The sequence below is a fragment of the Vombatus ursinus genome, unplaced genomic scaffold (genome assembly GCF_900497805.2).
Source record: "Vombatus ursinus unplaced genomic scaffold, bare-nosed wombat genome assembly UNPS02014779.1, whole genome shotgun sequence".
NCBI classification, from domain to species: domain Eukaryota; kingdom Metazoa; phylum Chordata; class Mammalia; order Diprotodontia; family Vombatidae; genus Vombatus; species Vombatus ursinus.
This window is the reverse complement of record NW_020954557.1, coordinates 38604161-38630541: the sequence shown is the minus strand read 5'-3', so window position 1 is coordinate 38630541 and position 26381 is coordinate 38604161. Positions and strand designations below refer to the sequence as shown.

General features: G+C 38.6%; 1 protein-coding gene and 1 long non-coding RNA gene across 4 annotated transcripts in view; both read right to left on the bottom strand.

The window, feature by feature from the left end:
* Positions 1-23062, bottom strand: part of NFE2L2 (nuclear factor, erythroid 2 like 2) — a 36055-nt gene extending 12993 nt beyond the window's left edge. Inside the window, exon 1 of one of the 3 annotated variants that reach the window (XM_027865724.1) lies at positions 22857-23062. In XM_027865724.1, the coding sequence (XP_027721525.1) occupies positions 22857-22889 (33 nt within the window). In that variant the 5' untranslated portion in view covers positions 22890-23062. Of the gene's footprint in view, positions 1-22076; positions 22258-22663; positions 22685-22856 lie in introns of those variants that run through there. The other 2 variants (XM_027865726.1, XM_027865725.1) reach the window with 2 other exon arrangements.
* Positions 21145-22653, bottom strand: LOC114045662. Its single transcript, XR_003569416.1, has 2 exons — positions 22412-22653; positions 21145-21811 (listed from the first exon to the last, which is right to left on the bottom strand). It is a non-coding gene; the product is annotated as an uncharacterized LOC114045662 (long non-coding RNA).
* Positions 23063-26381: the final 3319 nt, after the last annotated feature.

Sequence of the window (26381 nt, the reverse complement as noted above, 5' to 3'; positions counted from 1 at the left end):
ATGAGGAAACTTATTCCCAGAGAAGTGAAGTGATTTGCCCAAGGCCACGTCCCTCTTCCAGACCAGAGTGTCTCAGTCTCCATCTCTCACACACTGGGCTTCTTAGGACCCCAGGCAACTCCTAAGGACTACAAATGGTAGAAAAGTTGCCAATGTGAATTGATAGTTTCCTTATCAGGTTAAAAAAAATTAAGGAAGTAGTTTAGTATGTAACAACACTGGATGAAGAAGGATGCGGTAGACTTAGGTCTTATGCCGGCCCTATAAACAACTAGACTTAATCATGTCATAGATCCCTGATGACACTAGACTGTTTAAGTTACTCAAGGCATAGTATGAAAACCTTTGCCCTAATGAATATAAGAAATTAATAATTTTTTGTGCAAAGACACAAATATTTATAGATAATAGCACAAATAGATTAGTGATCTTAAAAATAAATGTATTTTTTTGTTTGAGATCACTAAATTATCTCTTTTAGTTCTAAAATTTTTATAATTATTTTCCCACTTAATCAACATCCTAACGCCTGAATGGAGTACCTACAACACCCACCCCCACCCCCACCCCCACCCCCCCACCCTGGGTACAGGGTTGACAAGAAAAGAATTTTAATGTTTCTTTTTAGGATAATGAAATCCACCTCTGTGAAGTAATCAAATACAAAATCCTTATACTGTGTCACACAAAACCTGTAGTGAAACCCAGGGTTTGTTCAGATTCTCTGTTGTACCAGACTATATATTACATTAAATATTATTGGGAATAGTGGGCCATTGACTGAAGCTTTTAAGTTTCTTGGTAATGACACTTCATAATGGGATAAGATCAAAAGAGAATTAATGTTGCTTTTATGCTGAGGAATCACTCATAGGTGACAAATGTAAGGTACACTGCCCAGTGTACAAATAACAGAACTCTGGTTTCCAATGATCTAATTCCAAATAAGACTCTGGAAGAAAAAAGAGATAAGGAGGCAAAGATTTAAAAAAATTCTATAATCTATCAAGCCTCATTCTTTTATCTCCCACTTTCAGTTCTTGTGACCATTTTTCACTGTTGTCCCAACACCAAGGAGACATCTAATCACGAAAAACAAACTTCCTTCTATCATTTATGCATTTCACTAAAGATTACTAATAAGGTGGGGGCCACCTCCAGTCATCCTGATCTATATCTTGCCACTGGAACCAGATGGCACCAGAGGAGAAAGTAAGGCTTGGTGACTTTGCACAGCCCTCCCTCACTTAAATCCAATTCAGTTGCAAGCCATGGCATCACCTTCCTGATGCCAATGAAGTCCTCTTTGAGAATGAAGGACAAACAACAACTAACAAGGTAAGAGAGGTTAATAATTACTTCCTTGCCCAATTTAAAATGTTAAAACTACCTTTAAGTAACAAGCAGATGACCACTTGTCAGGGCTATCCTGGGAGGAAATTAATACATCAGATATGAGACTACTCTTCATGAAGCAGCAGTGTAGTGATGGGAAGACCACTGTATTTGGTGGAAGAAGCACCTGTGTTCAGAGTGTGTGTCTCTTTTACTCATAGCCTATACAAGTCTGGGGAGTCATTTCCCCTCTCTGGTTCTCAGTTTCCTCATCTGTAAAATAAGGGAACTGAATTAGACCAAAGTGGCGGTCAGGAATGCATGTGACAACCTTTCCTATTCATTAATGCTCATGACAACTTGGAGAAAACAAAATCTCACTTGAGTCTTAATCTATTAATTTCAAATAGTAGATTTTTTTTCACAAATACTAAAAATGAAGTGCTGCAAAAATATGTATATGGATTCAGTTACTCTCACATGTATGCATGTATGCTATTTAATAGTAATGTTTTTAAAAGGCTATACTAAGGAAGTTGAGTCTTTTAAAGAACTTTTTATGGTAAATTCTTTGTAAATAATCTTTTTATAAAGCAAATTATCACCCTTACTCTATTTCATTCCGACTTTCCTAAAATTTCTCAACAGGATAATGTTTCTTTGGAGGTATGGCATATATCTTCTTCGGTAGCTTTCAGGAGTATCTCCAGCACAGTGCAAGGCATATGTGGGCAGGTGATAGATGCTAAATGGTTGATGGACCATTAGGTTTAATTAAATAAAAGTACTTATAAAGTACTAGGCACCATTTCACGTTAGGTCTACAACATTATCATTCAAGTTAAAACTGAAGAGCAAAGAAAACTTCACACACAAAAGCAACAACTGAACAGTATTTACTCAATCACCAAGATGTATATAAATGTCTGGATCAGACATTTCTCTGTGGTCTATTTCTAAAATGAACAAGACCACAATATATAGAAAACAGCATGCAACACAGAGATTCCTGCACAAATGCTCTAAAGATAAATAAGTTTACTTTTAAATTTTACAGTGAAAAATCTCAAAACATGATATTCACTAAAATGAACATTAAATAAAAATTAATCTTTTCATAAAATATGCAAAACCTCACTATTTAATGTAATATTTTTTCTTAAGAGGAAGGCCAAATTAAGCAGGCTGACCTATTTAATAGCTCCTCATGGAACATGAAAAAGAGGACAAAATAATAGAAAAAGGCCTAAATCAGACATCAGGAGACTTAGGTAGGATTCTGACAGATGATGCCACTAACTACATAGTAATAGACGAGCTTCTTAACTTCTCAGAATAAGAAGGTCCAAACAGGTGTGACCTCTTAGGTGCCTTCCCCCTTATGACAGTTTTAACATATTCTTATTAAAAACATTTCTCAGGCACAGAACATTTCACCATTAATTTTATTTAATAATAATGTTGACATACAGCAGTTTCTAGCATATACTGTTCCTTAAGAAATTAACTGTTACAGAAAACTTCAAAATGAAAAGAACACTTTGGGATTACCTATCTAAATCCTTAAGGGAAAAAAGTACACAGTTTGGTTAGATTATGTTTTCTGAGGTTAACTTCCAACTCTAAAACACTAGATTTACAGAAACCTACAGGGTGATGATCTGAAATCCAGTTACTCTAAGAATAATGTCAGCACACACTTTACTGTATAAGTAATACGCAATGCATTGTGTTGTTTCATTTTCTATGTATTATACTTGTATTTAATATATTAAATCTTCTTGTTTCTACCACACAGGTAGGATAAGTAAGGGTTTGGGGAAAAAGGGTGTCTTCCATTTCTGGTCAACTTTTTTTTCCTTTTCTTTTTTTTGGTGAGGCAGTTGGGGTTAAGAGACTTGCCCAGGGTCACACAGCTAGTAAGTGTCAAGTGTCTGGTCTGAGACCGTATTTGAACTCAAGTCCTCCTGACTTCAGGGCCAGTGCTGTATCCACTGAGCCACCTAGCTGCCCCTTTGGTCAACTTTCTAGCCAATATCAGTGTTACCACTGCTAACAGCAATGGTGGCTCAAAAAAATCAGTGTATGGGTCACTTCTGCAAGTCAATAAACAGTTAAGAACTTACTATATGCAAGACAATGTACTAAGCGCTGGGGATGCAAGGACAAGTAAAAGAAATGAGGCTTGGAGGAGACAACATACAAACTACTATGTACAAATAAGAAATATACAGGATAAATTGGAGATAATCAACAAAGGGAAAGAATTACTATTAAAGAGGGGTTGGGAAAGGCTTCTCATAGAAGGTGGGATTTTAGCCAGGACCTGAAGGAAGCCAAAGAAACCAAGAGGCAGTATGAGAATGGAGATAATTTCAGGTACTGGGGACAGCCAGTGAAGATGCACAAAGTCAGGAGATGAAATGTCTTGTGTGAGATACAATCCAAGACCTAGTCATTTAACTACTAAAGTCACCCTAAAAGGCTACTCTGGCACATGGTACAGGTACCACAAAAGGCACTTTTAACTAACTTTTCAAGACAGAGTCAGCTGAACCACTAAAGACAAGGGAAAGAGACCCTGGATTACTGCCCCATTGGGGGACAAAGGAAGAATGGAGACCCTGGGATACCAAGAAGGCTGTTACCAGAACTGAAATTTGGGAAATGATTACCTGTCATCTGATAGACCTCCTTTTTAAAAAAATTAATTATTCTTGCTAATTCAGTTTGTACCTACCTCTGTTCACACCCTCTAAATTTCAGTGTCCAGAAGCAAAACCCTGTTTCTCTATCCTAATTATATCTCTTCTCTAAACTTTATAAAGACTTCCTTTCAGCTGGATGAATAGCCTAAGGTTGTTCTATGTTTGGCCTTAGAAACAATTAGTTCATGTCCCTTCACTGAGCTACAGAGAAAATCCACTAAAATTACTGTTCAGTAACACATTATCCAAAAAACATTGGTTCATGCAAACGCATACTAATTTTTTTAACTCAGAAAGTTCGCTGAAGAATTTTATCTGTGTATAGTTTAAGTTAAAATTTGGAAGACATTCTGACTCTCTAATTAAAAAATTATAAACATATAAACATTTCCAAAGTCATAGAACAGCCAAAAAAACTACAATGGCACATACAGAACAAAGGTTCTTTACCATTTTTTGTGTGTCATGGACAAACTGCTTTGACTCTCTGGTTAAACCTAAGGACCCTTTCTCAAAGCAATAAAATGTACAGAATAAAATATGTAGGATTACCAAAAAAATTATATTGAAATACAGTTATAAAAACAGTAAAAAGACAAGCTCACAGACCTCACAGATTAAGATTCCTGGAGCAGAAAAACACAATGCTTGAGGAGTTTCAAATTAACAGTTTTTTCGTATATGGAACAAAACAGTTTCTGTTTAGGGTTCACTATCTTTGAGTTTGGAAACAAGACCTGTGCACCTGGGTGAAAATTTGGAAAAAATGTTAGAGAATGCACAGGCCCTTAGAAATCATCTAGTTCAACTACTTCAGCTCAGAGTAAGAAGAATGAAGACCAGACAGTTTGAGTGTCTAGTTCAATATCATGAAGGTAAGAAATGATGGAATTAGGCTCTAAAACACACACAACTCGGACTCCCAGTTAAGGACTCTATACGAGATGTTTTCAATCAGTAGGTCACAGAGTTATTACAAGAGATCTGTAAATCTAAATATTAACTAAACACTGACATTTTTATCTTAATTTTGTTTCATCAAAATATGCAGTGTGACTCAATACAATAAGCAAATTTCTGAAGACGGAGTATCTCATATACATATATTACTACTTTCCAAATGTATGTAATTTTTTTTGTGATATATAAAATAAAACCTATGAATCTGAAATTGTATCACATACTTTCACAATCAACAGACAATACTAATGCAACTACTCTTATGGGGGAACCACAAAATCTGATGTTAAAAAAATTCTTATTCTCAAAAAAGTTAGCAATTCCCCACCTAAGCCATACTGCAGTTAGATTTCATTAAGTAACCAATGTCTGGACCCAATAATGCAAAAATTGATGCAGATGATATCAATATTCTGTATAGAAACATAATTTATATTTTCCATCAAAAAGTATTACATGCCTAACAACTCAAGTTGCTTATACTATGCCCTGCACAAAACAGTCATCCCTAAAACCTTGAGATTTTTTCTCTAGTGTTTTGAGGAAATAAAATTTTAAAAAAATTATTACTGACACCAATTACAGTTCTGATGTCAACAAAACAGTATCCAAAAGTCCAAGGGAAGAAAGAGTAGTGGACTGGGAGACAGAATATTCAGGTTCCAGGCCTCAGGCTCTGTCTCTCGGAGGCTCAGCTTAAAATGAAGAGGCCAGGCTAGAGGATCTCTAGTAAAGAGTATCAAATTGTGAATTACAATTTGCACTATATACAGTAGCATAGTTTTTCTAAAGTGAGTAAGCCTTTAATGGGGCTGAATTACATTAAACAGAGAGCTCTTACACTTAGGAAACGACTCCTTGAAGATAAATCAAATATATTAGGAATATCAATACTAAAAAGGCAGAATTTTCAAATAATTCTCTCCCTGAAAAGAGTTCATGTCAGTCTCTACAATCTTGAATCTTAATGAGTACTATAACTAAAAACATGAATTATCTGGCTACTTCTCAGTGTTATTTCTAACAATTTCTCAAATTACAAAGGGTTCACAATCTTATAAAATGATCTAGTTGCAATAAAAGCCACGTGAAAGATAAGGAGAAATACTGGGTTGTTTAAATGACCTTCAAAGAGAAAAACAACTTAAAAGGATGGCACTATCCCAGTGCCTAGCACACAGTAGAGACTTACTAAATGTCTACTGACCGATTAGTTAAAGGAGAAAGCTACCAAAACTAGGTTTACAAACAATTCTCAGTACTAGTTTAGTTTACGGCCTTAAAAAAGAAATTGGTTGGTATTAGAACTAATTTCTCCTTTGATACTGAATAATCCACACTAGCAATAGAGGGATTAAGAATAGGCATTTTAGTAATTTACCAATACATATATACATATATGTATGTGTATATATGTGAAAAATATATATGTTGCATATATGCATGTTTGCATACATACTTTATATTTGTATAATACTTTGCATACACAAAGCACTTTGACTTTATAGTCAATATATATCAAATAAGAATACAACAATTCCCATCTAAAGCTGTACATATCACATTTCACGCATTTCCAACTTCAAACTAAGGTCCTATTTTGTTATGATGGGAAGAGGGAAAAAGGGGGATATTTAATGCCCCTTTTTTCCAATTCATCAGCTACACCAATGTCCAGCCAGCTCACAATAGATAACTAAAAGTGTGAAAATCAAACCGATTCAAAGTTCATATCTCTGTTCTCATTAATTATATCTGAATAAATTAATAGACTCTCAGAATTTCAACCCTAGAAGGGACTATGGAATTAATTTACTCTAAACTTCTCATTTTTGTAATTGAGCTCTCTGATGCATAAGATCTAAGAATGTAAAATTACATGCTCAGCAGAGAAAAGACAGAAAAGTATCTAAGTTCAGAGGTTACAAGAATCAAAAAACCCCGTAAGATTAGAACTTTTTTTCTTGGGAGACTAAGTGGTGTTGCAGAAATGGTACTGGATTAGGAGTCATAAAACCTGTGTTGATTTCATAACTCTGCTACTAACTAGCACTGTGAGTTGGAGCAAGTTACTTCATCTCTAAAATCTCAGTTTCTTCACCTGAAAATGGGGTTAATAACACCTGTCTTGCCTTACTTACTTCACTCAAAGAGTTATTGTGAGAGCCAAAAGAGATATATTATGTAAGAGTATTTTATGCTAAATAGCAGATAATACATAAGATAACATTGAATCTTCCTTTTATCTATACATATGAAATGAATTCACAGGAAGCATCTAACTTCTAGGCTTTTGGTTCCAACAGCTAAATAGAAAAGAGGGTCCAGTAATAACATTTATTTACCAAAATTCATATAAATGGTATCAATAATATGGCACTAATCCTTAAATTTTTCTTTAACATTGCAACATCCCTGAGGACTCTTAAACCTGATTGGGAAAGTTCCTATAAAATGCTGTTTAATGCCTTGAATTCTGTGACTTGGATAAAAGCATTGATGGCATATTCATCAAATTTGCAGATGACACAAAGCTGAGTGAGACAGCTAACACACTAGATGAAAGTCAGTATCCAAAAGGATCATGACAGGTTATGTAGGATTTGGTCTAAATCTAATAAGGTCAAATTCAATAGGGATAAATGTAAAGTTTTGTACTTGGGTAAAAAAAAACAAACTCCAAAACTTCATGATTATAACATGAGGTAGGCATGGCTAGACAACAGTTGTTCTGAAGAAGATGGGAGTGGGGGGTGGGAAGGCGTTTAGTAGACTACAAATTCACTTCAGTGAGTCAGTAGTGTGAAATGTAGCAAACAAAAAAAGTTGTAATAAAAAAAAACCTAATGCAATCTTGGTACAGCTTTCAGGAACAGGCCCACCATACTATGACCTCATTAAAACTCATCTAGTAGCCTCGTGACATAGTTCAGAAGGATATTAATGAATTGTAAAGTTAAAGAGGAGGGAAAATAGGGATGGTGAAGGAACTTGAATTCAGGTCATATGGAAGTGGCTGAAGGAGCCAGGGACAGTTAACGTGGATAAGAGACTAGGGAGAAGAGGGAAGGACATGATACCTATCTTCAAGTATATGAAGGCCTGTAAAGTGTAGGAGGGGGGAAGACTTGTTCTGTTTGGTCCCAAGGGACAGAACCAGGAGAGACAGATCAAAGTCTCAAAGGAGAGGTGATGGTTTTCCTCCCTCCTTGGAGGTCTTCAAGCAGAGGTTATATCAGGTGTGGGGGAACCTGCAGCCTCGAGGTCACATGTGGCCTTCCAGGTGTGTGGGTGCAGCCTTTTGACTAAGTCCAAGTTTTACAGAACAAATCCTTTTACTAAGGGATTTGCTCTATGAAGTTCGGATTCAGTCAAAGGGCTGCACTTGAGGACCTAGAAGGCCACATGTGGCCTCGAGGCCGCAGGTTCCCCACCCATGGGCCAGATGGCCACTTTGTCAGGCATATGGTGAAGATCCCTTTCATGAATGGACTAGCTGGCCACTGAAGGCCCTTCCAGCTCTCGAACTCTATGATACTAAATATGAAGAGAAAGATTACAGGGGAGGGGGACAAAGGTTGAAGACTAACTAACTTTATAGAGAATATAATTTAGTACTACTCTGCAGCTCCATCTCCTTCATTGTACTTGCTTCTGGACCTTCCTCTCTCTCTCTTTTTGTGTTTTGTTTTGTTTTGGCTAGGCAATGGGCTTGAGTGACTTGCCCAGGGTCACACAACTAGTAAGTGTTTTGTGTCTGAGGCTGGATTTGAACTTAGGTCCTCCTGAATCCAGGGCCAGTGTTCTATCCACTGCGCCACCTACCTGCCCCCGAATAATTTAGGTAGATTTGTCTTTTTTTTAGGCAATTGGGGTTAAGTGACTTGCCCAGGGTCACACAGCTAGTAAGTGTTAAGCTTTTGGTCTGAGGCGGCATTTGAACTCAGGTCCTCCTGACTTCACTGCGCCATCTAGCTGCCTGGACCTTCCTCTCTTATCTTCCATACCAATCTCTACCTAGACAAACTGTGGCACACACAAAAAAATGTTCTTTTATAAGATAACCTAAGGAATCTTCCCTTCATTTAAAGCGAACTTAGAATAAGAGCCTCAGAGGTTCACAGAGTAGATGCTTTTGGCCTCTAGGACTTTTTCTCCCTTACTTTTTTTTTTTTTAAGGCAATGGGGTTAAGGGACTTGCCCAGGGTCACACAGCTAGTATGTGTTTGGTCTGAGGCCAGATTTGAACTCAGGTCCTCCTGACTTCAGGGCCAGTGCTGCCCCCCCCCCTTACTTCTAATGGTACTTTTCAATGGATTTTTATGGAATATTTTCACAAGTAAAAGAAACTTCAATCTCACTTCTAGGACACAGATGAACTTCTACTACTAATAGGGAAGGACATCAAACCTGCACACTCAAATTTTTTGTTTTTTTCTTTTAAAGCATTTTAAAGCATTTAAAGAATGAAAGGCCAAAGAAGGTGAACTACCATAGGTCAGTAAGACTCTTCTAGGTTAAGGGCCTTAAGCTATGGAAATTCTAGATCCTCAACTAATACCTGAAAAAAGATACTGGGGAAGTTTTGTATTACAAAACCTAGGAACCATATTCAGTTCCACATGTTTGATCCTACAAGCAATGTTTCTTTCTTGTAAAACCTACAAGAAAGAAAATTTCTTTCATTTTCTCCCCTTCTGGTTCACTACTGCAAACCAAACATCCATGGCAATAAACCCTAGAGAATTTTCCAAGGGAAAAATCCTTTCCTATTTACTATCTTAAGGAAGACAGACCAATAATAAAATAAAAACAAGTAACTGTAAGTCTATACAGCAACTGAGAATAGTTTTTCTCACCTATTAGAGGTTTCAAAACATTCAATTACATAGCAGGTCTATCAGGAGCAGAATGCTTCTTTTAGTGTAAAGTTTCATTACTTCCCACCTTAAGTTATTGTGACACATATAATTTGGCAACATTACTTCATGCCTAGACTATGGCAACTACTTTTTAATTAGTCTTCCTGTCTTCAGACTCTTCTTTCCTTCACATTACCACCTGATAACATTCTAGGTAAGGAATTGAGTCACAGAGGGCCCAGCCAATATGAACTACTGCCATGTCCAAACACTCCTGGAGCTTTCCTGCCATTGTTCACATTGTTCCCTCTATTGAAATGCTGCTAATCTTCACTTACTGAAATCTAATCCATATTTGAAGACCCAGCTGAAATGCCATCTCCTCCAAGATGCCTTTCCTGATCACCAAGCCAACCCTCCTTCCTCTACACTCTTAGACAGCATTAGGCAATACTACTTACACAGCATTTATAACAACTACTACTTGTATTTATGTAACAAAGTTTACCAACACTTTCCTCCCAACAACCCTGTGAGTTACATAGGACAAATAATACCTGCTTTTTAAAGATGAGAAAACTAAAGGTCAGGGATATTAAGTGGTGTGCCCAGGGCCTCACTGCTAATAAGTGTTGGAGACAAGATTCATAGAGTTATCACTGCAAGAGATATTAGACATTACTCAGTTGAATATCATCTTACAGATGAGGAAACTGAAGCTCAGGTCACACATGTAATAAATAGCAGAGTTGAGATTTCAACTCTGGCCTTCTGATATAAAATCTAGTCCTCTTTGCATTGCACCAGGATGCCCTCCCAGTCTCCCTACCTGAAGCAGTTTTCCTACCTCAGATTGAAAATGCCTTTCTACTCAGACACAGAAATGCTATGTATTTATGTATCCCCAAAACTCTGCTCCTAATTTATCCCTAAAACACAACTATCCCTGCCTTTCTCTCCAAATAAAGACAAATTCTGAAGCTATGTGCTTACGTCCTCTTTAGTCCTGTTAGCTGACATTTTAAATGTGTGTGTGTGTGTACACACATAATTTGGGAGTGCAGAGAACTGAGATGGGAGATGGAGTGCCATGTATGAGAGACAGAGAGAAGGCCAGCTTAGATCAGAATGTAGGAAGCTGAATAATTTACAATGAGGCTGCAAATACTGATTATTTTACTAATTAAAAACTAGTGCTACATTTTTGCTACAAACCCTAGTTGATCAAATGGAAGAATTGGTAGGGAGGTTATATAACTTTATTTATGTTTGAATAAAAATATTCATGTTTGAATAGTTTGTATCATTACGCAATATTCATTAATATTCATTAAATATTAATAAAGAATGCTTTGATAAAATCTTTCTCTATTTTGGAAAATAGTTTGTGCAGCACAAGTATTACTTGTTCTTTAGGTATTCATTTGGTGCTTTATAAAATGGTACCTCATTAATGGAATGTTCGTTTTCTTCTTATAAAATTAGCTTATTATCTGAAAGCAGCTAGGTGGCCCAGTGGATAGAGTGCTGGTCTTTGAATTAGGATGAACTGCATTCAAATCCAGCCTCAGACACTTACTAGCTGTGTGACCCTAAGCAACCTCTATAACCTCTGCCTGTCTCAGATTCCTCATCTGTAAAATGGGGACAATAATACCATAAATAAAGTATTATGTGTATATTAATATAGTATATGCATATTTATATGTGCATTATATATCAGATCATTAAAATTTAATATATTTATATTAATATAATAAAGATAACATATGTAAAGGATCTATGCAAAATATATGCAAACCTTAAAGTGCTATATAAATGCTAGCTAGTATTATTATTAACATTATCAATTATTTCTTATTTTGTCAACTGGACTTTTGGGGGTTGGGGTGGAGTAGAGCAGATCCAGACCTGTGGCTACAGTGATATCAGGAATTCCTAGAAAGGAAGCTCCCTTGACCAATGCATGTCAGCCAACTGTTCTGCAACTTCTAGTCTCAGAGTTCAGGGTCCTGGGGCATGGAGAGGTTAAGTGTTTAACCCAGAGTCACAAAGCCAGTATTTTTCTTAAGCAGAACCTGAAGTCAGGCACTTCTGATTTTCTAGCCCTTTATCCAATATGCTTTCTGCCTGGCTATTTTACAAGTATTTATCCATTTATATTACTAGTTTTACTGATATGCAACTATGTACAATTTCTGGTAAGTTTATTTCTTTTGTATTCACTGTGATTTCTCCTAATTTTTGATTTTATTTTTTCCTCCTAAGTACACTTGTCAATTTTATGAGTTGTTTTTTAAAAAATAGTTGTTTATAATAATTCAGGTCATAGTTTGAAAAACCTTAGGAGTCCATCTAGTCCAACCATTTAATTTCCTTCACCTTTCTGTAGCATAGGGAGGCTAGTAAGTCCCTTTCCCAGGGTCATACAGCTAATAAGTATGGGGCTGAGGATGTGAACCTAGGTCTTCCTAACTCCAAATGCAGTGTCATATCCACTACACTATACTGTGCCTTGTTTAGCAATTCAGTTTTTCTTTTATTGTCTTATTTAAATGGACTTATTTAAATAATTTATTTCCTCATACTTGATTTTGGTATATTAATTTGTTAATTTTCTAACTTCCTTAACCTTAAATTCATTTTCTTTTCCATCCATAAGCTTTCAATGATTTAAATTTGCCTCTGCTTTTGCTGAGACCCTAAAATTTTCATATACTGCATTTATAGTTATTTTAAAATGTAATATTTTTCTATAACTTGGATTTTAACCTTACTGAAATTATTTTTTAAATCTCCATTTAGACCTGTATTTTTAAAAAATCCCATTTCCAATGCTGATTACCAATTGTATTGCATCATGATCCACAAACCTATTTTTAAAATTTCTGCATTTCTTGTATTATCTGTAACTTCTTTGAGATCTAGAATAAGATCACTCTGACTGTTCTGCAAAAAAAAAAATCGACCCACTGTTGAAAAAAATTTTCAATTATATTTTCTTGCATGGTCATTCACAGCAGGAATCAATCTACCTTTCATGGTTTCCTCATTCACTGGTCATTTCTTGAAGGAATACAAGTCACTGCTATACCAGATAGAGTCCAAACCCATATAGATCTCCCAAGGGTCTGTCAAATCTCCTTCTTACTTCATTTTTCACCCCAACTCCCAGGCTTCACCTAAAAATCCCTGGTAGAAGTATAAATAAGTCTTTGAGGAAAAAAAAAAAACTCTATCCAAATAGCTAAAGTGTCTTACCAAAAGATATAAGAACAGGGAAATTAAATTAACTTTTAATGACATTTCTAAGTATATAAATGGCAGAGAAGGTGAAGACATGCATTAGTAGAGGGAGCTTTCCTCACCAGAGTTCTCTATACCAGTGAAATCTCAGATGTAGTCCCTATAGCTATCCTTTCAAAATTGCAGATGTGTGATCTGTAGGTGAGAAACACTGGCTGGTAGTCACCATATCAAATCATAGAATCCTTGTGAAAACTATAGCTGTTACTTCTCCCCATATTTCTTCTGACTGATAAGACTTCCTCTGGACACATGTAAAGCTGGAAGTTTCCCAAAGGAAGGTCCTAGAAACTATGCCTTCAATTCAACAAACATTTACTAAGCACCTATCATGCTCTGAGGATATTAAGGAAAAATTAATGTCCCTTCTCTCAAGGAACTTATGCTCTATCTACTGCAGAGAAATAAATATTTGACTAACACTACCTCCCTCAGCTTCCTCTCCCCTTTGATTGAAAGCCTTGAGGGTGGAGTACCAACCCTCCCAATACCTACCTTTATAGGGGGCAGAAACTCATTCACTCCACTCTGCATCTGCTGCTCTGCCTGGTTTCAGCTCCACAGAACAAGATGTCCCCTTGCCAAGTATCCTCTGGTCTCTACCCCCTTTCCCTTTCCTGCCTCCTTTTGTGTGCTGTCTCCCCCTCATTGGGCTGTAAGCTCCTTGAGGGCAGGGGCTGTCTTTTTATTAACTGTATCCCCAGCACTTAGTACAGTGCCTGGCACATAGCAGGCATTTATGTTTATTGGATTGGATAAATATATAATATATGCAAAGTAACTGAGAAGGGAGACTCTGCCTTCCTTTCCTGACCACATTAAATTGAAGATGTTCTCTCCACAGGCTTGCAACAATATCCCTGTGCAACATTAATCTTAATCATGACTGTTTAGCACATCTTATGTCATGAGGAGATCACAGAACCTATCTGCCAAAGGAACTGCTTACTTAAAACCTGATGGTTAGAGTTTCGGAAGGAACATTAGATATGATCCAGTCCAATCCTCTCATTTTACAGATTAAAACAACAACAACAACAACAAAAACAGATCCCGCAAGGTCATCCGAAGTCAGACTACTAGTTTAGTGATAGATCTTCGCTTTCTAAGGACAAGCCCAATTTTCACCTCATGACTTGAGGGAATACTTAGCTCCTAATACTTACAGTTAAAACATTTGCAATTATCCTTTATCAAGAGTCACATGACTATAGTATTCTCTCTAGGGCATACCTCCCCATCTGTAGAATATCTAGTCTAGATATGGCCACAACTCAGGAAACAACTGAATTCTATGTTCTACTGTATATTCTTCTCCAAGCAGGAATCACAGGGACCTAAAACAAAAACCATCAAGATGTGGAAATCTCTCAAATTCTAGAGGATTCTCAACTGTGTTAAGATGCTAATTATAATTAGCCTTTGGCTTTTCTCCTCTACCCAAAATGGATAAGCATGTGTTAGTGTGGAGGGAGGAAGGTACTCCATGGTTATTCAGGTCAACCCTGGACTAAGAATTTGAGAACAAGTTTCCACCTCCATTTCTCCCAGCTATGGGGAGTTCTTTTCTAGCTTTACCTTTCACTGGGATTAAGGAAATCTCCGTACCTCTAGTAATAAAAACTTCAAATTTGGAATTTTTTAGCTCTGAGGGCTCCACATAAAATCCTCCAATAACAAAAACTGGGGATTTTAAAGAGATGTGGGCTACTACTGAACACTATGGCTCAAGAACCAAATATCTGGTCTAGGTGATGCCCACTTGTGAATTATCATTTGATGTCATTTGTGATTCTCCACTACAGAAGTCAATGTACTAAGCATACAGACACCAAAACAAAATAGTACCTACTCTCCAAGAACCTATGTTCTATTAACCAGCATTTACACTTAGGTAAAATACAACTTACATAAAAAATAATGGGAAGGGAGTCACTTAACAACTATGGGAATGAGTAAATGTCTCAGGAACTAGCACTTCAGCTGAGCTTTAAATGGGGGGGAGGGTACAGATTCTAAGAAATGTAAGCGAGGAGAAGTAAATTCTAGGCATTGGGAATAACCTGTGTGAAGGCTCAAGAGATGGCATTTCTCACAGGAGAAACAGCAAGTGGGCCAGTCTGGTGAAGAGCCACTGGAACTTTTTGACCAAGTAAGTGACATATTCTGTATGTGCTTTAGGAATATCTAGATGGCAGCTTTGTGAAAGATGACCTTAAGAGGAGAGAACTTTGAGGCAAGGACACCAGTTAGGAGGATACTGAAATCGTCCAGGCTAGGGGTAATGAAGGAGTGTACCAGGGGAGGGGCCAAAGACACAGATGTTGGAAATATTGTGGAAGTAAAACCAACAAGACTTGGTAACCATGGCTGGGAGCGAAACGAAGAGATGAGAAGAACTCTTAGGTTATAAATCTAGGTGAAGAGAAACACAACGATACCCTTGAAAAAAAGAGGAAAGCCAAAGAGAAAGGTGAGTTCAGGAAATGAATCATTTTGATTATGTTGAGTTTGAGATGTCTAGAGGATATCTAGTTCGAAATGTCCAGACAGTAGTTGGTAATTCTGTCCTGCAACTCAAGAGAAAGACTATGGTTGGATATAAATCTGGGAGCTATTTGTGTAGAGATAAGTTCCATGAACCCATGGAAACTGATGAGGTTACCAAAAGGGTAAATTCTTTATTTAAAAGAGAAGAAAGCCCAGGTCAGAACCTTGAGGGACACCACAGAATTTCCAACAAAGGGGAAGGGCAGAGAGGTAGGAGGAAAACCAAGAGAAATCAGCGTCTAGAAAACCTGGAGAAGAAAAAATAAGAACAGAAGGTGATCAATAGATTCAAATGCTACAGAGAGGTCGGAAGAGATAAGGATTGTTTGAAAAGCCAGCAGATTTGGCAATTAACAGCTTATCCCCTAGTCCCTTTCAGTGTTCACTTCCAAAGACCATCTAGGTATGCTAAAAATCAACACATCAAAGCAATAGTTAGGAGTTTTAGGATAATCTAGGCAATTTGGTAGAGCATCCCACAGCAGAGGGTTACATAAGGATCCAAGACTAGAAAGACAAACCCTGGAAACAAAGAAGTCAGGCAGGCTCCGTTTCTTTTTTCTCCCAGTTAATTTCTTGAGACAGGAATATTTTAATATTTAATCCTATGTCATTAAAAAAATCCTTATCTCTGTCTTTTAGAACCCAAGTTATAAGACTTCCTCAAAGTTCAACTCAGGTGCTATCTCATCAGATAGGAAGACAGAAGTCTTCCGGGATCCTCCTGTTGTTAGTATTTTACTCTCTTTCCTCAAATTATTTTGCATTTGCTTTTCAATCCATCAATTAAACATTTATTAAGCACCTATGTGCCAACCACTGTGCTAAGTGCTTTTATGTTTATATGTTGTATCTTATTCAGTAGAGTAAGAGCAGAGGTAGTTTTTAATTTTTGTCACTATATCCCCAGTGCCTTGTGCATAGCAGGCAATTAATAAATTTCAGTTAAACTTAATGAAATTGAACTGGATATCCAACATAGAGGTAAAGATGAGTTAATCACAACAGTCTTGTCATTTCTTTCCTCACATAATTCTCTGAATTTTTATTCATTCATTTTTTTTTTTTTTTAACAAAAACATGAATTCAAGTATGTTCCTATTAGGAAGGAAAGGAATCCTATATGAAAGATATAATTAAAATTCCAAATTCCCCAAATGTCATTCTATTTTAGATTCCTTAATCTTTTAAAACACATACCTTACTCAGTAGCAGTACATTTATTTTCCAGCCAAAGAGTGATTTAAAAAAAAACAAACACTCAGAGGGCAGCTAGGTGGCACAGTGGATAGAGTTCTGGCCTTGGAGGCAGGAGGACCTGAGTTCAAATTTGGCCTCAGACACTGGACACTTACTAGCTGTGTGACACTGGGCAAGTCACTTAACCCCGATTGCCTCACCACCACCCCACCAAAAAAAACCCCCCAAAACAACTACTCAGTATTAGGAAAAATGGCTAAAAGCCAACATCAAATTACTAAAGGCTGATAGGAAAAAATAATTTGAAAGTTACTTCTATTGAACACTCAATAAACGTGCATATATCCAAAAGAAAGAGGCAATACCAGATCTGCAGTTAGGGCACAACAACTGTATATACCATTTTGGTTATACAGTACAAGCTCTGTACCAACATAGGGTGGGGAGCCTGTAAGAAATGGGAGGTACAGGGAACATAGCTACTCCCTAATCTATTAGCAGTGCTGCAGTGATTTACTATTGTGTAAACTAATCTTAAAAAAGATAGGCCTAATCCCACACCTCAGAAGTCTACACAGTGGGGAAGTTCTACAAAATCAGTAAACAATTACAAAATTCAGGCCCTGTCACTAGTTCCCTCACATATATGTACAGAAACCCATTACCATAAGCACAAAATATTACTTCAGTTGTCAAGCAGGTCTTTACAAGTCAGTCACAGAAACCAAGGCCCAGAAAGGTTGGATGATTTGCCCAAGGTCACACAACTAGTCAAGGGCAGAGCTGCAATTAGAATCAGATTTCTTGATGCCTGTGCTCTTTCTACTGGACTCCCAACACTGCCTCTCAGAGAGAAATAAACTGTAAGTCATTATGTAATACTCATCCATAATCCTGATTCCTAAGCATTCTGTACTAAATGAATTTTTCTGAGTTAGCCCTAATTCAACCTTTACGTTACTATTGTGGTCAAGTCCACATTCCAAATGAACAGAAAAATTTCCTAATGCAAACAAAGAAAAGGCCTTTGATGACACAGATGTTGCTCAAGCTTCTAGAAGGGGCTCCATCAACTATTATTTATTGAATTTCAGAAATGTCACCTTGAAACAGTATAAAAAAGTCCATTTCAGTCAACTGTCCACAGATAAACAGATCACCTAAAATGACAGAATGAAGGCCACCTAACCAAAAGGCTTAGATCCATCTTCACAAATACTCATTATACAAGTAGGCACTGCAGGGGATACAAAGAATGAGAATGACTCAAGAAGTTTACAGTCTAGCTGGTGAGATAAAGAATAAATAAAGAAACAAGGAAATAAATAAATAGGGCATAAATACACAAAAATGGTCAAACAATAGGACATAGCTAACTGTCAAATGAGTAGTAAAAAACCATGAATGAAGATACAACTATCAATCAGACAGGGCAAATATTTCTCCATCTAGCTGAATGACTTCCCTTCTTATCTGGCCTGAAAAAAAAGGACGTTAAACATCAGTGTATTACTGATATCACAGTCCAAAAGTCACAGTTTCTAAGCTTGTAAGAAAAAAAAAAGCTAAGGATTTACAGACTTTTAAAAAACCCTTCAGACTATGCTGATATGCTAAATTATAATGGCTTTCAAGAGTCACTTATTAACACTGTCCAATAAAAGATGGACTTGACTCTCCATATTCTATCTTACTTCTAGCCTTAGTGTTGTTGTTTACAGTATCAGAGTTCAAATAAACCCAAACAGAACCACACTCAGCAGTTAGCAGTCCTGCCGTATCTGGAGTAAAAAATGTGTTCTCTGATAGCACACTTTCCATTCTCAGACTTAATTCTAGGATTTAAAGTGTTGATTGTGTCAGTGGCTCTCAAACAGAAAAATTCTCTTAACTCTGGAGTGAGGACGGATTAATTCAATAAGTGTTGTACTAAGCTTTTTGTTTTCCTGCTCTTCATCTTAAGAGAATCATATATATTTTAAAATACAAATTGTATATTTCTAACATTTTCCCAGCTTTAGATAAAAATTTTAAAACATATCACTATCAGTTCAATTACTCAATATCTGATAAAATCCATAAAACTTCCTCAAAATTTCCATAACCTGCTGGACCAAACACAAATTTCTGAAATCTGCTGACGAGACACTTGTGTTTAGTTCAATGAGGTTGACTATACTCTGAAATCCCAACAAATGCATCAATAACTTAGAATATCACAAGTTTTCAAGGAAAAAAAAAGGATAGTTATTTTATTTTGAATATGGTATTTCTAAAGACAATATAAACTTCAACTAGTTAATTAGCCTAAAGACTTCTTAAGGCTTTAGCTTTTCCTTAGCTCAGAAGTACCAAATAGGTAATTGTTTTACTTATGCCAATTAATTTCCCTTTTGACTGATAACTCAAATTTAGTCATCATCACATACACATTAAGGTACAAATATATTTCTTAGAGACTAGATAATAGTAAAAAACAAAAAAAATTAAATTCTTTAGTTTTCCTCAGTTTACCCACTTTTTATTAAAATATGACATTTTCCTCTCAGAGTCAAATTTATTTCTAGTACACAAGCAGCCCTTTTCTCTGCATCAAAGTGTGGATAACGACAGTTAAGAGAGTCCAGAACGAAGAAAAAGAAGGAAAAAAAAAAACCCTGAGATTTTTCCCAAACCTCCTTGTGTTACTTTCAGGCATTAGAAAAATAAATGCCTTCTGCTCTTCAACAATGCCCATAGGGAGGTCTGTCCATAAATTATCTTGAATAAAAATAGATTAATATTAAGGAAACCATATATAATTAGTCTCAAGTTAACTTTTTGTTATTCACAGAGAATGAATGTTCTCATTGTCTAGGAAAATTCAAGTTTATGGGGCATAGCTCAAAAAAGCCTATTTTTGCTATGAAAATACTGAGGGGGGTTGTACATGTCCTCCTACAAGGTGTTTTCAAAATATCTCAAGATGCTTCATACAACTAAAATGTCTAGTTGCTCTCTATATCAAGAGATGGCTGATTTTTCCTCTCACTTTTCTTTTTATACTCGACACTCTCATTACTGTAGTGAAAAAAGTAATTGCATCTCTCATCCGCAGCACAGTGTACAAGAGAATAAATGTAAAGTTTCTATGATAGGTGTGGGAAAATCAAATTGTACTGTTCTCCTTCTAGATCTCCTTCTACTCTCTCTCCTATGTAAAGAGGGTGACAGAATACCTTCCAGTATGATATCACAAAGGGAACAGAGAAAGAAAAGAAATAAGCATTTATATAGGGTCTACTGTGTGCCAAGCATTGTGCTGAACGCTTTTTACAAATGTTATCTCACTTGATCTTAATAAATTTCATGTTTTAAAAAAGAGGCTTCAGAAGGCCAAGAACCTTTTTATTCCTTTGGTGATATTTAGCAAGTATTATAAGAATATCAATATCTTAATTTATTCTACTTTTTTTTTCCAATATTGGCTCTGGAGCCTCATTTCATTTTTCAATTGACTTCAAAGTGATGCTTTAGTGATAAAATTTTACCATTTTGTTTTAAGTCCTTTCACCATGTTTTGTTTTGTTTTCTCAAGCATGAAATTTTAGGGCACATTTGAATGCTATTCTCCAAAATATTTTCCATCTCCAAAAATGCATCTTCAATAGTATTTTGCATATTTTCAAAGAAGCATCTCACAGTCTGTTTTGGCCATAACTGAACCCAACAGTACATTTATCTTTATAATAGTAAGCTAATAGGCCACAAAACCAAAATCATTTTTAGAGAACAGTCCAAGACTGTACAACTTCATAGGGACCTATAATGTCCTGAATCTATACCCAAAAAGCATGGTGAAAAGCAAACTCTTTAGTGTACCAAGATTTGATAACAGCTTTCAAACAAAAAGGTATTCAATACCTAATGGTCAAGATCAAATTAAAAATTTCTTTGAAATAATTTTTTTTAAAACTTCCAACAAAAACGAGGAAAACTTTAATAATCTTTTCACTTTTCTGTCACTTTTAAAATACGCTATGATTTGTAGTGATAAAGGAACTTACTTCCAGATCCTTCCAACTCAGACTACAGAACTTGCTAGCAAAATATCACTATGAAACACAAGTATCCCATCATCTGTCCTTACAAAAAAGGCAGAATGAAAATAAACAGAAAAATTCTGTAACAGGAAGTGGGGGGAGTAGGCGGGAAAAGACTCAAGGTAAAGAAAACTAGATAAGTAGTTTTGAGTAGAATTTTTAATGTTTAAACACAAACCTCATTTTATAAAAAAAAAAATTCGATTCTACACTTGCATCCCTTGCCAGAACAAAAGTTAGCATATTCTGCCTTACAGGTATTAGAATTACAATATGAAAAACTTAATCCAAAGACAAAGCAGCCCTGGGGAAAATAACAATTGCGCAACAGATCCACAGCTCCAACTTGTCCCTGGCCTTCAGCACTGTAAAGACTGGCACGCTATAAAGCAGAAAGGGGCCAATCTAGGGCGGCCGTGACAAACAACAGATAACTTTCACTGAAGCTAGAAAAATGCATTCAGATAAGCTCCACCGAGGCAAGAAAGAAGTATAAATTTTAAAATACTGGAGCTGGGGTGTTGGGATGCCTGCGATTTGAAGAATACATAACATTTCCAACATTCCCAAGTTTTGTAGAAGAGGAGGAAAGGGGGGAAGGGGTGAGAGGCAAGATAAACTGAACTCAGAATTCCCAATTCTCTTTCCGACGATAAGCGGCAAATGGCTCTTCTGAGCTTCATCAGATGCAGAATCCAAGCCGTGCTCTATCTTCTATGGTGGCCCACGCCTGGGTACCACGTCAGTTAGGGACACATTATTGAGCTTTCTGACGGCTTCATGGTCTCTCGGGGCGATCTAGGTCACTCTACAAGCACAAAGCTAACTTGAGTCTTTTAAAAATTCGTTTTTCTCCGTAACCTAGAAATTACTAGCGGGAGGGGTGAGCATGGGGCAAAACAAGCCTTTCCCCTCTCTGGCTCCAAGAAGCAGAAGTGGAGGGCCGGGGGCGGGGGGGAAGGCTGCGGACAGGGATCTCCATGGAGCCTACGCTCTCAAGTTAGGCGGGCGCCCCGCACCAGGGGGGCTCGTCCACTCCTCGAGGACCAGAAGGGTCCGAGTCCTGCTCATACCTCATCCTCCCCCTGGTGACCAAGCACGCTGGTTTCAAGGCCAGGGAGAGCAGCTCAGGAATGGAAGGGTGAAGGGACGAAAGAAGCCAGAAGCCCGAGCAGGCCCCGGAGGCGCCCAGGGAGCTTCTCCTCCCCTGACAACCAGACCCCCACCACCTTCCACCGGGCCGATGGAAGGGATCGGCGACGCCTCCTCACCCCACAACCGCACCCGCGCAGCCGCAGTGCGGCGACCTGAGCAAGGGCTCCCGGAAGAGCCCGCCGGGGCGGGAACAGCTGTTGTCACCCCACACCCCTTCCCCTCCGGAGCTGGGAATCCCCGCCCCCTCCCGCACCTCCTCTTCCTCCTCCCGCAGGAAAGGAGCCCGGGCGCACGGGGGCCGGCGACACACTCGTGACAGGCAGAGCCGGGGGGAGCTGCCAGTCTCCCGCCCCCGGCATCCACTGCTTCCTGGGGGCTTCCCCTCTTCATCCCCCTTGGGCGCCATCCTCAACCCCTCCCCCTCCATTCTCTCCCGAGAATGAGGGAGGCGGGTGTTGAGTTATTTTTCCTTTAGTCCCAGACTCCTCCGCGACCCCGGCCCTACCCGCTGTCCCCTCTCGCCGATGGACTGTCCAGAGAAGAGAGAGGGAAGGACGTTGTTCCTCGTCGCCCCCCCCCCCGCCCCGGCTCCCGCAGGCGTGCCGCCCCCTCCCCCCCCCCCCCCGCCCAGCCCCCGTGTGCGTGACGTCTGTCTCTCCCCCCCCCTTCGCCGGTCCCGGAGGTGCCGGCAGCAGCACCTGTTGCGACGGGGGTAGCTCCAAGTCCATCATGTTGAGCTTCCGACCCCTGCGCTCGGGCTCCCCGACCAGAATCCTTTCTCTCTGCTCCCGAGACACTGTGCGGAGAAGGAAGGCGCAGCGGCAGCGGCGGGGGAGCGTGGAAGCGGCTCCTCGAGTCTCACTGGCACTTCACTCTATTCCACCCAAGGGCCGAGACTCCCCGACACAGCCCCAGCAACGCCCCGCCTTCCGACCGCCCGGGGGCGGGGAAATATATGGCCACGCCCACAAGGCTGGCCAGGCTCCTCCTCCTCCAAGAAAATCCTCGCCCCTGCCCCTGCTGACTTCCTGCGGGATTGGGATGGGGAGCTGGGTTGGGGCTTGCGTGGGCGTCTCTGCGAGGGAGAACTGGGAGGGGGGGTTGGGGGGGAGACGGAAGGGGAATGATGTATTGAGAACTTTTAAGTTCTCCATCCCAGTCGGGGGCAAGGGGCAAGGACGGAGAAGTGTTTCCCCTCTTAAAGCCCAGGCCTGACCATAAGAACCGTAGATTTAGAGTTGGAAAGCACCTTAGAGGTCATCTCCTCCAACTTCGTCATTTTACAGATGAGGAAACTGAGACCCAGGGAAATTTAAGTGATTTGCCTAAAATCACCCATAGTAGTAAGGTGCAGAGGAAAGATTTGAACTCTGGCCTCACGATTCCAAAACCAGGAGTTGAACCTGGCTCCTCCCACTCCAAAGCCAAGGTTTGAATCCGGGTCCCCCGACTGCAAAAACAGGGTTTGAACCCGGGTCTCCCAACTCCAAAGGACCCTAGACCCTCACCTCGTGTGTACGTTTCCTGCATATTCGTATTTTAAGTCAAAACCATTTCTCCATGCGTGTGTTTTAAAACTATGTAGTGTGTATGTGTCCCTTAAAACGAATAAAACCATTTTTGTCCATACCTCCCTACTCCCAACGAGATTGCCTGGTGTTCAAAGCTGGGCCCTTGAAAGCATACTGCACGCTGCCCTCTCACCGACCTGGCAAAGACTGTGGTGCCATAAGGGAGGCTGGCTCCGAGATTGAAGTCTGAGGGCCCTGTTCAATTTTATCTTACCTACTGAACCTACCCCAGGCTCAGGCGCCAGCAAAGGAGAAGGACAAAAGCTGCAGTCTAGCAAGCACACACCTTTTCTTCACTTTCCCACCCTCTGCTCCCAGTGAACTCTGTTAATTCAGTGAAAATGTAATCTGCAGTAGGAAGTTCTGGAACCACTCTGGGACTTTGGAGTTATGCCCCCTCTCTGTTTGCCTATGCCCCAAATTGCCCTCCTATTTACTTTCTCCAGCTCTTTAGCAACATTGCTAGGGGTAGCACTCTAAGGTCGGTTAGAAAAGTCCTCTTGGGATTGAAGCTGACATTGTTCATCTTGGGCTTTGAAAAACTGAAAAGTCCCCCTCCCAGCCCATGTCTCATCGTGCAGCACTGAGCTGTTGTACCACATATAATCCTTAAAAATAAAATGGGCTTCTCAAAAGTGGCAAAAGCCTCAGAGGGTAAAAGGGACTGTGAAACCCTGGTATATGCTATTCCAGAAATATTGGAGATTTTTAAAAGAAAGAATTTTTGTGCACATGAATATCAACAGGTAGTTTTCTAAAACTAGAAGAGTTCCAAAGGCCTTAAGAACTAGATCTTACAGATGAGAAAGCTGAGACCCAGAGAATTTATGTGATCTAACATTCTCTCTGGATCTAAGAACCTTTCTATCTGTTTGATAAGTTCAGCTTTTGATTTCTAGCTTTTATTTTAAAGACTGTTACAAATTAGGTAACATACAGATGAAGAATTCCTTGCTCTATCTGTGACAAACATTTAAGGTGTACTTAAGTGAAAAACAGACTAGATGTAGTAGTTCTCAACCTATGGGATGTTATTACTGTAGAGGGTCTATCTCATTAAATGACTCCAGTATAATAAGTAGGCATAGTTTTTATAGACTGAATAATGTCACATTTGGATTCCTATTTTTCAGATGTATGTATATGTGATTAATAAAATACAAGTTCACTTAAAAAGCATTACTGAATTTATAATAGCGTTTTGTTATGTAATTTCTCAATCATTGGATACTAAATAGTACAGCAATCACCCCTAGGTCCAGGAACCTTTTTTTTTTAATGTTGAAAAGGAATATATCCATACTAAAAAGTGTTGGTAGCCAACAGACTAGATGATAAAAGATTTTATGAACCTATGAGTTTCTGTGCTAGGTACTGTGGTAGATAAAAATAAAAACCTATAGTCTAACAAGGGAGACAAAAAACTCTGTATACAAGTATAAAAAGGCCAGAGAAAGAGGTCAAGGGAAAAGACAAGAGTCAACAGTCTTTTAGATGTCACTAGCCAATCTAGCCATTTCTGCTTTACACAGAACAGAAGAGCTGGTGGGGTAAAACAGTTTGATCTTCACCAAAGTGTTTCTCAATCCTTTCTCTCTTGAGGAGCTAGACCCCTGGAGAAACTTACCTCAGCTTAATCCTACAGAAACCTAAGAACTGAAATGGGTTTTTGACCATATTAGGTGACAACTGAATTGAGAGACCCAGGAAAGCCAGAAGTCAGCAGTAAAGCTCAGAGAATAAAAGAGAATCACTTAAAAGAGTTTGAAGGCAAACTTCCTTTCAGCCTAGGCGCTTGTCCCTTCTGTGGCAGTCTGGGTAAAAAAAAAGAGAGTATCCAGATTGACGATGGACTGAGGATCTGAGCAGAAAACAAAAACAAATAAAAAAACTTCATAGCTATTGGCAAACTTGGTTGACTAAGAAGAATGAGGTGTAGTCCTTCCTGCTGAGGAGAATATGCTAATCCCAACACCTTCAGTAAATGAAGAACTGAATTGAGTCGGTGGCTCTGAAGATAGCACTTAAGCTGAAGACTATGGCTAGAAATAATAATAATAATAACAAATAGCACTTATATAGCACCTACTATGTGCCTGGCACTGTACTAAGCACTTTACAAAAATTATCTCATTTGATATTCATGACAAGACCCTATTTTACAGTGGAGGAAACTGAGACAAACAGATATTAAGTAACTTGCTCAAGTTCATCCATCTAGTAAGCATCTGAGGTTGAATTTGAACTCAGGACTTTCTGACTCCAGGCCCAGTTGGCTCTAAATTATGCACAGAAGGAAGCTGAAATAGTAGTAGGCTGATAGATCAGATTGAAGGAGCTAGGGAATATCCTTTTCAGGAGAGAGGCTAATTATAGTACCCTACCATGGCAGAGGTGACTAAAAGATCTGTTGAAAGAACTGTAACAACAGCATCCCCAGAAGATATTGTACAGAATAGATAGTACACAGCTAGATTAGTAGATAGAGTGCTAGACTTATAGGGGCAGGACAGTCTGAGTTCAAATCCAGCCTGAGACACTAGGTGAATTTAGGGAAGTAATTTAACTTCTACTTCAGTTTACAGTAATAATAATAGCACCTACCTTCCAGGTTGTTGTGAGAATCAAATAAGATAACATATTAAGTGCTTT